This window comes from Mytilus edulis, chromosome 3, assembly GCF_963676685.1.
Source record: "Mytilus edulis chromosome 3, xbMytEdul2.2, whole genome shotgun sequence".
In the NCBI taxonomy this organism is placed as follows: Eukaryota; Metazoa; Mollusca; class Bivalvia; order Mytilida; family Mytilidae; genus Mytilus; species Mytilus edulis.
The window spans coordinates 74,406,346-74,419,096 of record NC_092346.1 but is presented as its reverse complement, the minus strand read 5'-3'; the positions used below and the strand labels follow the sequence as shown (position 1 = coordinate 74,419,096).

The window sequence follows — 12,751 nt, the reverse complement described above, 5'->3', positions numbered from 1 at the left end:
ACAATTCGTTTATAATCTCGATTAACAGTCGTCGATCCCCACCTTGGTCAACTGGCAATTATCGATATATATATATTGACATATATATAATTACATGTGGTATACTAATACATATATGGTACTACATGTCTGATAATATCTTTAATTGGCTGACAGAAAATATCATGCAATTCTGCTTTCGCGCTCACTGTTTTCCGATTGATAAGAAACAAGTCTGAAATAACATGAATCGACGTACTGCTTTCTTTGTATAATAAATTATTATTTTATTCCGAGGCTTTTATTGATCAGTATAATTATCAGTTTGAATTTTTCATTATCACTTCATCTGTAGTTCAGCTGTGAATCAATACACTGATTCACGACACCAGATCAGAAGAACTGTGGTTATATATGACTTTTTAATGGTTACATATCTCTTTTATCAACAATGTGTATGTTTATAATCGGTACATGTAAACATAAATAATAGGTGTGTAGGACATGACCTACAGGTATACTGTTTTAAATGGACTACTTAATATGTACGTATACAGTTAATGTACCTGTATTGTCACCAGCTTTGTGTATGCATTTTACCCCGAGTATAACAATCAAGGACGCGTATTATTACACAAACATTTAATCCAAAGTCTATAGATTACAAGAAAATCGGATTAACTCGATGGATTGATCAATATCGGAATTCTATTACTATTCTAAACATGTAAAATTGGAATATATAAAGAGAACAAAATGTGGAAGAAATTTAGAGAGGCGTCCTCTGGAGTAACATTTACTTCGGTGACAAATTTACTACGTGGTAGGAGTTATTCTAAATTCAGTGAAGAGAACGAAATAAATGATGATCACAGTACAGCTGGAAGTGTTCTGGATCAAGACAATAATGTTATAACATGGACAAAAAATACTCAGATGTCTGACCATAATGATTTCCCTGTACGCGACAGTACAGTTCAAAATGACGATTCGTCTGACGATGAATACGGGTTTGAAAACAACCAGGAAACAGCTACAAAGTCAAGATTTCATGTTGAAAAGGATAATACAGATTGTTCAAAACAAACATCGAGGCCAGTTAAAAACAGTCCGACGCTGTCCCAGAGAAGTGGAAATATTCCAAACCCTAAAAATGAAATGAAAGAAATTGTGAACAGTTTTTCTCAAAAACGTTACCAGCATTTAGATGATTCTGGCGAGTTTTTCAATGACCGTGAAGATGATTTTGCGTCCAGTCAGTCAAAAGGTGAAAATACTAACGGTGTCTTTCACAAGGCAGGAGATGTACACCAAAATATTAAGCAACCAAATCCCTCATTGAGAAATAGTCTGAACTCAAGTTCTCAGTCGAACCAAAATGTACTCATACGAACTTTTGAAAACGGACATAGTGTGCCAAACCCCAAAAAAGAAGTCAAACAGCTTGTGGACAGTTTCTCACAAAGAAGATACCAACAATTAGAAGAATCCGACGAATCAATTGATAGCAGATCTTCAACTGCAGAAAGTGCAGAAATTGAAAACATAACATTTCACAAAGCTGAAGATGTACATGAGGATATAAGACATAAATCAAGCAAACTGAAAGGAACAAAGAAGGTACAATTCTTTAAACTATTCCGTCGAATGCCATGTGTCACGGGCACTAATAATATGTCACTGAGATAAACAAACAAAACAGAATCATTCCAGGGCTTATTGAATCAGGAATCTCAGGCAAAACTTCATTTCTCATGACGCCAACTCATTGTCATGACGCTTTTTAACATTTATTAACTGTTACGATTTTTTTACATGTATTGTTAAACTTGTTGCTGACAGCTGTTTATTAATTTCATTAATGCTCGATCAAATTTTGTTTCGTTTGTTTGTTACAAAAAAAACCAACAAAAAAACATCAACACAAAACTGCCCATTCATTGTCTAGCTCTAAAAACAAAAACAAAAAACAACATATACTTGTATATATATGTACATCGACTTTAAAATAATATAATATCAAAGGTACTCTGTTGGACTTGTGATATACTGATGAATGGAACTAGATGAGATCAATCTTTTAAACGGGTGGTAACAAAGACGTATACATATCAATGGCTAAAATATACTAAAAATTGGGATAAATATCCCCAAATGCATGTGATATGTACTTTAGGTGCAAAAACATATTGTTGAAAATATCAAGAATTGATTTCATAAGAAGCAGCAACTTTTGTCAAAAACTTTCTGGAAACATAATGGTTTATTAGAAGATTGGAATTTTTTGAATGTATCACTCTAGCAAATAGTTATATCATAAAAATACTCCGAGGAGAATGAAAAATGGAAAGTCCCTAATCAAGTGGCAAAATAAAAAGTGCACACATCAAATGAATGGATAACAACAACCATATTCCTGACTAGATACAGGCAAATTATTCACTGGAATTTTTTTAGACCCAAAACTAAAAGCCACTTTTGATTATTTTTGCTTAAAAATTAATATTTTAAGTCTTTTTTAATTTGCACTGTAAATATAAATTTCTTTTGCCCGAATATTATTCCCAACTGGTATGTTATAACACTTATGGGGAACTGTTCCAACGTTGAACCTGTACCAGTTCATCACTACCTTTTTGGGGAGATGGCTTAGTTTACATATCAAAATTTCATCTCAGTGAAGACGGTCAAACTCGTTCAACATGAAAATAGATGGACATACATGTATAAGGTAAAATGTTACAAAATAAATTGGTTGAAGATCAATCCAAATGTCAAAAAATACACGAATAGTCATGCTGAAATGTCTCGCCCACTTACTTATGAATTAATTCATGTTGAAAGTCTTAGACAAAAAGGTTAAACAATAAGTATTTATTAAAATACACATTATCAATGATCCATGTAAAGGCAAAGGTCAGTTGAACCCCGCCTGATGAACATGTACATCTTACCATCATTCCATACAGTAACACTAAATGTAGTTAACGTTTTTCTTATAGTACAGTATCTGAGAAACAGCACAAACTAAGAATACTCAACTCTGATCAATTAAGCATGACGATAAGTTCAAGGTCAGATGAAGTCTTCCTAACCAAGAATTCTAAGCTGATCAATGAACCATGAAAATAAGGTGAAGGTCAGATGAACTCTTCCAGACAACTTGAATTCTTTGTAAATATCACATCCACCACCTATAGTAATCCTATTGTTTTACTATCCGAGAAACGAACTCAGCCATCAAAACATAAAAGTTGACTTTGAATCATGAAAATGATGTTAAGGTCAGATGAACCTGCCAGACAGACATGTACACCATGCAATCATTCCATACACCAAATATGGTTTACCTAATGCTTATTACTAGCGTCGGAATAGACCGTACTGATCCGTACTTAACATGAAGAATTAACATTCACCAATGGGTCATAAAAATGCCGTGGGAACCTGCCTGACGGATATGTTCACTTTACAACATACACCAAATAAATGTGTTCAACTGCATATATAGTATCTGAGATAATAATTGACCAAGAAAACGTAACCTTTCATTCCTGAATAATGAACTGAGATGGAAGGTGAACACAGTCTGAAGGGCATGTGGCCTTTGAAGGTTTAATTCATCTACCAAATATAGTTATCATATTGGTCATATAAATGTCAAATTCACATGAACAAAAATAGTTGTTTTAAGTCTTCACTGAACCGTATTAAAGATCAGGTCAAGGACAATGGCCATATAACAGACGTATACTTGGCAAAGACGTTAATAATGTAATACAAATAGACCGGAAATACACACCAAAAAAATAAGAAAAAACATTTACAAAATTATAATCTTTTAACTTATGGCTCATAAAGGAAGAAATAAAAAAAAGAAGTTATACTTATAAATGAAAGAAAAAAGACACCTAGAGGTCTACATACAGTCAGATGCATATACTACAATGATATATGTCTCATAAACTGTCTTCAACAATGAACAGGTGTCTTATAATATAACTACTGGAAATAGTATGACTCTACTAGAGTCCAGATATTTGTTTAATGAATCAAGTGCATTCATGGAATTTTTATCTCCTCTAAGGTATAGCAACCATTAAGTTAACTTCAAGTTTTTTTTCGAACAATTTTATTTAGTTTTTCAAAGCTATCGATCAGATTATTTTTTTCAATATATTTACTACTATAAGGTATGGGGGAAAATCTGGATTTAGAATAAATTTTTTTGTCATCTGCTTGACCAGAATATACTTTTGTCATCAAATTGGGGATCAGAACTGAATATTTTTTTTTATTGAAAAAACATAACCCTCCCCTTGAAGTTAAATGGTCGTTCCCTAGATATGGCACTAAAAAAATACACAACGCAAAAATAAATATGTAGGCTTTCCAAATATGAATTAGCTTGATTTTTTGAGACACAAACTACAACATGATACCCTCAGGTAAAATACAAGGTATGTTTTGTAGATTTGGTATCATTTGAAAAGTGCAGGTTATAATGTTCTAAATACTCTGAAAAAATCGTTTATATATGGATATGCTACTCCTATATTCATGTCTAAAGATATGGAATTTCCAAAGAGAAACAAATAAGGTAACATTAAAACAAGTGCATGTCCTATGTTGTATTTACTAGTGGCAAACAGTGCATGTTGTATTTTTTTGTTTGTTTACTAGTGGAAAAAGGGTTTGTTTTTCGTTTACTAGTCGCAATCAGTGCATGTTGTTTTGTTCGCTAGTGATAACCAGTGCATGTTGTTTTGTTCACTAGTGGCAACCAGTGCATGTTTTTATTTGTGTTTTGTTCACTAGTGGTAACCAGTGCATGTTGTATACCGGTATTATTTTGTTCACTAGTGGTAACCAGTGCATGTTGTTTGTTGCTTTATTTACTAGTGGCAATGTGCTTGCTGTTTTGTTAACTAGTGGTAAACAGTGCATGTTGTTTGTTGTTTTGTTCACTAGTGGTAACCAGTGCATGTTGATTTGTTGTTTTGTTTACGAGTGGTAACCAATGAATAATGCATTGTTCACTAGTGGTTAACAGTGAATGTCGATTGTTGTTTTGTTCGCTAGTGGTAACCATTGCATGTTGATTGCTGTTTTGTTTACTAGTGGTAACCGGTGCATAATGAATTATTCACTGGTGGTAACCAGTGCATGTTGTTTTTTTTTGTTTTATTTACTAGTGAAAGTTGTTTTATTCACTAGTGGTAACCAGTGTGTGTTGCATGATTTTGTTCACTGGTGACAACCAGTACTTGTTGTATGTTGTTTTGTTCACTAGTAGCAACCAGTGTTTGTTGTAATTTGTTATCACTAGTAGCTATTGATTCGTTCATGTTGTATGTTATTATTCACTAGTGTTAATCAGTGCTTGTTCTATGTTAGTTTGTTCACAAGTAGTTACAAGTGCCTATTGTATGTTGGTTTGTTCACTAGTGGTAAATAGTGCATGTTGTGTTGTTTTGTTCACTAATGGTAACAATTGCATGTTGAATGACGTTTGATTCATTAGTGGTAACCTTGGTAACCAGTTATTTGAAATTGTTTGCTAGGTGTAACCTTGGTAACCAATAAATTGTTCACTATGTGTAACCTTGGTTGCAAGTGTATGTTGTGTAATTTTAGCAGTAATTTTGCTAATCAATGCATGTTGTATATTAGTTACGAGTTTTGAAGTTTCTGTTCACCACATGAGTGTACTTTCAGTTTTGTGCACAGTTTGTTTAGAATTTGTACCTTTTGTTTTGTTGAATTATGTATGCAGTTTTGTTTCTGTTCAATATCATGTAGAGTTTTGTTCCTGTATAAAATTATACACATTTTTTCTTTCATATCTAAAGAAAGCATGTTCATCTTCTTGCATAGTCAACCAAAGTAAAAGTTAATGACAACTGTTTTAATTTGCCGTTTGCCTGCAAAATGTCTTTCAGTGAAGTATCAATCTGCAGACAATATTTAGAAAATGCAGAAACTATCAATTTAATTCTTAATTTATTTCTTGAATGGTTAAGATCATTTTAAAATGTGATAAGTACAAATCAAATACAATATGTTATTGGTGATAGAAGTTTACATGTTTCAGTCAATGTTTAATATATTTTTCAGGTTTGGCAGTTTACATGTTTCAGTCAATGTTTAATATATTTTTCAGGTTGCCAAACGTACAAGAAAAATAATAAGAAGATCCTGGAAATGGTTAAGACATGGATTTGCGGCATATGCACAGGGAATTCAGTTTTCAAATATATTTGTAATGGTACATAAACGAAGCTGATGCTATCAAGTAAAGCAACCAGATTTTGTGAAATTGTTTACAATTTGTATTTTTGATGGCCCAGTAGCTTATCACCTGGAGAATTAGAAAAAAAAAACACCGTTGTATGACAAAATGTTTACAAATGACAACTTCATGCTTCCAATATATATCTTATATTTTGTGGTGCTACAACTTCAGATAATTTTATATGCAAGATTCTAAATCAAACAATTTACACCCATTATCACATAATTCTTTAATTGGTTGATTTGCCTGCTGTTATTCATTCAAATAATGTTCACATAACTAATCCATATACAATGTAATTCAATGAGAACAATACAGGTCCATCTCATCTGTATATTTTATGTAAAATTCATGATGAGAAATTCAAGAATTATATTTCACTTGAATGAGAAAAATATTAAAATCTCATTCTCTTTCAACATGTATCATAAAGATATAATATCAACTGTCCACTTTGTAAATGATTAGTCCAGTATTAACAGTAAACCTCATATTCAAAATGTGACACAGTTGAAATGGTATTGTGGTAACTATGTAGATATCCCTTGCAATTTCAGTAAATTTCTTATGTAAATATCACTTTTCAAGTCGGTGCTTTAATCAGTGAAATCCAATCATATTCTTTTTTTTTTAATATATATCATGTATGTTGAAGATTTTATTTATCAAAACAAAAATGAAATCCAATGGTTTGATAGCTTTATATATATTATATGTTATTTAGATTTTTATTAATAAATGATGTTATACTTTTCTATAGCTAGTTTTATTCATTTCTTTTTAAGGTATAGCTTTGAATTGGACACAGACTCATCTATTCTGAACCCTTTAAAAGGAGGCTCGAGGGTACAAAAATTTCAGTCAAATTTTAAACATTTTTTTTTTCATTACAAATTTAATTTATTACACTTTAACATGTTACTTGATGATATGATACAAAAACCAACCAAACAAAATAGTTCGTTTTGGCCCCTATGGCCATATGCCTATTAAAATGTTTATATCATTGAAAAAGCTCCAAATTATCTGCCTTTGGTGCAAAAGTGCCATTTTTTTTGCAAACATGACATAAGAAAAACCTGGACTACCTTCACAAGCTAAGGCTTTTAAATCTGGGCTTCTTTTTACAGAAAATTTTGACTAAAATTGATTGTGAAATATACTGCATCAGTCATGACATACAGCTAATTTTTCCGAAAAAATGGATATGGGAAAAAACCATAGCATTTTATGAGAAGAAGACTTGAAAAATTGCTCATAGCAATAATGCATAACTGTTGTGTAAATATTTTTCATCACATATGATTTCTTTTTTAGTTAGATTGCTAAAAAATAAAAATACATTGTGTATAAAATAATAATATAACATCTTCCCACACTTAAAACACAGGTCTTATGTCTATCTGTGACAAGGTAACACTACGACTATTGAAGTTATATTTTTATAAAGCATAAATGGTTGAGTGGTCTAGAAAGCTGGACATGAGGCTAAGCGATTGGTGCTCAGGCGCGGATCCAAGAGGGGGGGGGGGGGGGGGGGGTTGGTCCGGGGGTTGGAACCACCCTTTTTTGGGACGATCAATGCATTTGAATGGGGACTTATAGTTGAAACCCCCTCCCCCTTTTGTCCTTGGTTAGGAACCCCCCTTTTTAAAATGGCTGGATCCGCCTCTGGTGCTGTAGTGTATCAAAAGTGTGAGTTCGAATCCCGCTGAGGCTCAGGGACAGACAACAAATTGTCAACAGAAAAATCTAATTCTAACACTAATGGGTGTAATTTTCGGACTTACATAATAAATTGCTTTGCTGAGCACAGCTGTGAACGACCGCAAATGTTAAAACCTGAAAAGTTGGGGCCAAAATGAACACAATAATCACGCTTGATACAGGTCTGAATTTGGATTGTAATTAAATTTTTGACACATAACAGGTTTCTGATACAGAATATGATTTGAACTAATATCCAATCTTTATACGACCGCAACAAATTTGCGGTCGTATATTGGTATGACGTTGGCGTCGTCGTCGTCCGAAGACACATTGGTTTTCGCACTATAACTTAAGTTTAAGTCAATAGAAATCTATGAAATTTAAACACAAGGTTTATGACCACAAAAGGAAGGTTGGGATTGATTTTGGGAGTTTTGGTCCCAACAGTTTAGGAATTAGGGGCCAAAAAAGGGCCAAAATAAGCATTTTTCTTGGTTTTCGCACAATAACTATAGAAATCTATGAAATTTTAATACAAGGTTTATGAACACAAAAGGAAGGTTGAGATTGATTTTGGGAGTTTTGGTCCCAACAGTTTAGGAATAAGGGGCCAAAAGGGGCCCAAATAAGCATTTTTCTTGGTTTGCGCACCATAACTTTAGTTTAAGTAAATAGAAATCTATGAAATTTAAACACAAGGTTTATAACCATTAAAGGAAGGTTGAGATTGATTTTGGGAGTTTTGGTCCAAACAGTTTAGGAATTAGGGGCCCAGAGGATCCAAAATTAACCTTTGTTTGATTTCAACAAAAATTGAATAATAGTCTAAACACGTACTTAGATTTTTGATTATGGTTTTCAAGTTGGTCCAAGTCGGGGTCCAATATTAAACTTTGTTTGATTTAAAAAAAAAAATGAATTCTTAGGGTTCCTTGATATGCCGAATCTAAACATGTACTTAGATTTTTGATTATGGGCCCAGATTTAAGTTGGTCCAAATCGGGGTCCAAAATTAAACTTTGTTTGATTTCAACAAAAAATGAATCCTTGGGGTTCTTTGATATGCTGAATCTAAACATGTATTAAGATTTTTGCTTATGGGGCCAGTTTTCAAGTTGGTCCAAATCGGGGTCCAAAATTAAACTTTGTTTGATTTCAACAAAGAATGAATCCTTGGGGTTCTTTGATATGCTGAATCTAAACATGTATTAAGATTTTTGCTTATGGGGCCAGTTTTCAAGTTGGTCCAAATCGTGGTCCAAAATTAAACTTTGTTTGATATCAACAAAAATTGTATCCTTGGGGTTCTTTGATATGCTGAATCTAAACATGTATTTAGATTTTTGATTATAGGCCCAGTTTTCAAGTTGGTCCAAATCGTGGTCCAAAATTAAACTTTGTTTGATTTCAACAAAAAATGAAGCCTTGAGGTTCTTTGATATGCTGAATCTAAACATGTATTAAAATTTTTGCTTATGGTGCCAGTTTTCAAGTTGGTCCAAATCGTGGTCCAAAACTAAACTTTGTTTGATATCAACAAAAATTGAATCCTTGGGGTTCTTTGATATGCTGAATCTAAACATGTATTTAGATTTTTGATTATAGGCCCAGTTTTCAAGTTGGTCCAAATTGGGGTCCAAAATTAAACTTTGTTTGATTTCAACAAAAATTGAATATATGGGGTTCTTTGATATATGCTGAATCTAACCATGTATTTAAATTTTTGATATTTGGGCCCGGTTATCAAATTGGTCCACATTGAGGTTTAAAGGGTCCAAAATTGAACTTTATTTGATTTCATCAAAAATTGAATTCTTGGGGTTCTTTAATATGCCGAATCTAATCATGTATTTAGATTTTGGATATTGGAACATAATAGGAAAATGTCCAATTTAAAATTTTTAAGTTTTTAAGTTTAAGTTCTTAGACCACATCCATTCTGTTTCAGAAACCTATGTTGTGTCAACTCATCTGGTTTGCTTTTGCGCAAGACACTATGTTGTTGTGAATTTACCCCACCCCCAAATAATACACTGTGCTGTTGAAATTTAACCCCCAAAAATTATTTGAGGTAATTTTCTTTTAATTTCTGAAATCTGAAATGAGAAAAAATGTCACCTCTCCAATTTTGTTCACCTCCCCCTTTCAAAACAAAATCTTTCTCTCAAGATAAGGTCAGTATCGCAATTCAAATTTCTAATGGAGTCTGCAACCATAATTACCCATTTAAATACATCATAAAAGTTTTAAAATATAAAATGACATACATAGTCGTGGCTAAAATTAATATTAATTAAAGAACCTTAGTGAGCGTGCTCATATACCCCACGTCTCCACATTGTCATTGGAGAAATAAGATATTGAAGTGTAAGATGAAAAAATTGTACAAGAAAAAAAAGTTGAATCGTAATTTCCTGTCAATATGCACACCTACATAGCATGTCCGTATTATCTACAAAGTTTCATGAAACTCTGTTGTGTGGTTTCAGAGGAGTTGCAATGACAAACTGTTCCAGAAGTAATTGAAGAATTATGTTCAAAGGGGCGTAACTGCTAGAAAAAAAATTATATCATAATTTCCTGTCGATATGCACATCTACATACTACTGTCCTTATTATCTACAAAGTTTCATGAAATTCTGTTTTGAGGTTTCTGAGGAGTTGCGATGACAAACTGTTGCAGTAGTACATTAAAGCAAATAAGTTCAAAGGGGCGTAACTCCTAGAAAGAGCCTGTGTCGCTCACCTTGGTCTATGTGCAAGCAGCAATTAAACAAAGGACACAAACTATCGAAGAGAATAGAATTCATGATAAAATTGTGTTTTGGTGATGATGATGTGTTTGTCAATCTCACTTTACTGAACATTCTTGCTGTTTACAATTTTCTCTATCTAAAATGAACTTAGCTCAAAGTATCAAAGGAATACATTTTGTAAAAGTTTACAAAAATTTACGAAAATTGTTTAAAATTTACTATAAAGAGCAATAACTCCTTGAGGGGTCAATTGATTGTTTTAGTAAAGTTGACTTATTTGTAGATCTTACTTTGCTATACATAATTGCTGTTTACAGTTTATCTCTATCCAAGATACTAAGTAATATTGAAGATATTAACCAAAAACTGCCATTTTTTTTTAAATTACCAATTCAGGAGCAGCAACCCAACAACAGGTTGCCTGGTTTGTCTAAAAATTTCAGGGCAGTTAGATCTTGACTTAATGAACAATATTACTACTGTCAGATTTGCTCTAAATGCTTTGGTTTCAGATATATGCGCCCAAAACTGCATTTTACCCCTATGTACTATTTTCAGCCATATTGGCCATCTTGTTTGGTTGGCGGGGACACCAGACATATCTTTTTTAACTAGATACCCAATGATCATTGTGGCCAAGTTTGGTTTAATTTGTCGTAGTTTCAGAGAAGATTTTTTTTTAAAGATTACTAAAATTTTAGATAAATTGTTAAAAACTTACTATAAAGGGCAATAACTCCTTAAGGGGTCAACTGACAATTTGGTCATTTGACTTATTTGTAGATCTTACTTTGCTGAACATTATTGTTGTTAACAGTTAATCTCTATCTATAAAATTATTAAAATAATAACCAACCAGGTGCTCCGCAGGGCGCAGCTTTATACGACCGCAGAAGTCGAACCCTGAACAGTTGGGGCAAGTATGGACACAATATTTACGCTTGATGCAGCTCTGAATTTGGATTGCAATCAAATTTTTGACATCATATGAGTTTCTGACAAAAAACAAATGTCAAGATCTTACAAATCTATTGCGCAATATTGTGCAATTAAAGATTTCTTCTTTTAACTTTTCAAAAATTTGAAATTTGAGAAATTTGTAAAAAAAAAATTTAAAACAAAAACCACCCTTTTTTCGCAATTAGTCCAAAACCTGACATTTCTTTATACATAATATACAAGTAGTGTAACGGAGGTAAATCCAAACATACCTAACATTGTATGTCAAATGTTTTAGAATTACCTCCCTTACACTGCTTTTAAATTGTCTTAATTGTCCATTGACCAGAAATACCTAGTTTTCCCCTTTTTTGCCCCTAATTCTGAAACATTTTGAACCGTAACACCCCAGAGTCAATACTGACCATCCCTTCATTGTAAGGAAACTTGTGGTTTAATTTCAGAGAGATTCATACACTTAAACATAAGTTATTGTTTGAAAACTACAAAAAATTATTAAGTAGGGCCCCCTTTTTGGCCCCTAATTCATAAACTATTGGGATCACTTTCCTTAAAACCAATCCCAACTTTCCTTTAGTGGTATTGAACCTTCTTGTAAAAATTTATAGAGATCCATACACGTAAACATGATAAACACAAATTAATGTCTGTAAACTAGAAAAATTCGTAAGGGTTCCACGGAACCCAGTGTCTCGCCTACTTTTGCTGTTAATCGCAGACTCAACAAAAATGAGGAAAAACATCAATAAAAATTTCCCTCTCAATACTGTCTTTTGATTGAAAGAAGCTTCCAAGTTTGGTAAAAAAATCCAGGATAGTTTATGAATCTAATAAATGTTTTATAAACTTTAACTGCAGACTGTATGTAATGTTTCCTTGCAGAAAAACTAAGTCCATTTATAAGTCAAATACGGAAAAAGTGAATTTTTTTTTTACAAAATTTACTTCTGAATAATATCTTCTGATCAGAAACAAGCTTTTGTCTAAGTTTGGTAGAAATCCAGGATAGTTTAAGAACATTATAAAAATTTTAAAACTTAAACCACAGAGT

The 12,751-nt window shown here is 32.6% G+C and overlaps 1 protein-coding gene across 3 annotated transcripts; it reads left to right on the top strand.

The window, feature by feature from the left end:
- Window positions 1–355: 355 nt before the first annotated feature.
- On the top strand, window positions 356–7,033 carry LOC139517428 (uncharacterized). Of its 3 annotated transcripts, XM_071308436.1 has the most exons (3): window positions 356–1,599; window positions 4,453–4,579; window positions 6,143–7,033. In XM_071308436.1, the coding sequence occupies exons 1-2, from the start codon at window positions 736–738 to the stop codon at window positions 4,576–4,578; spliced, it is 990 nt and encodes a 329-aa protein (XP_071164537.1). In that variant the 5' UTR covers window positions 356–735; the 3' UTR covers window position 4,579; window positions 6,143–7,033. The 3 variants fall into 3 exon arrangements, with proteins under 3 accessions (XP_071164537.1, XP_071164538.1, XP_071164539.1); XM_071308437.1 differs by lacking the exon at window positions 4,453–4,579 and having other exon boundaries at window positions 358–1,599; XM_071308438.1 differs by lacking the exons at window positions 4,453–4,579; window positions 6,143–7,033 and adding an exon at window positions 2,982–3,346 and having other exon boundaries at window positions 358–1,599.
- The last annotated feature ends 5,718 nt before the right edge of the window (window positions 7,034–12,751 follow it).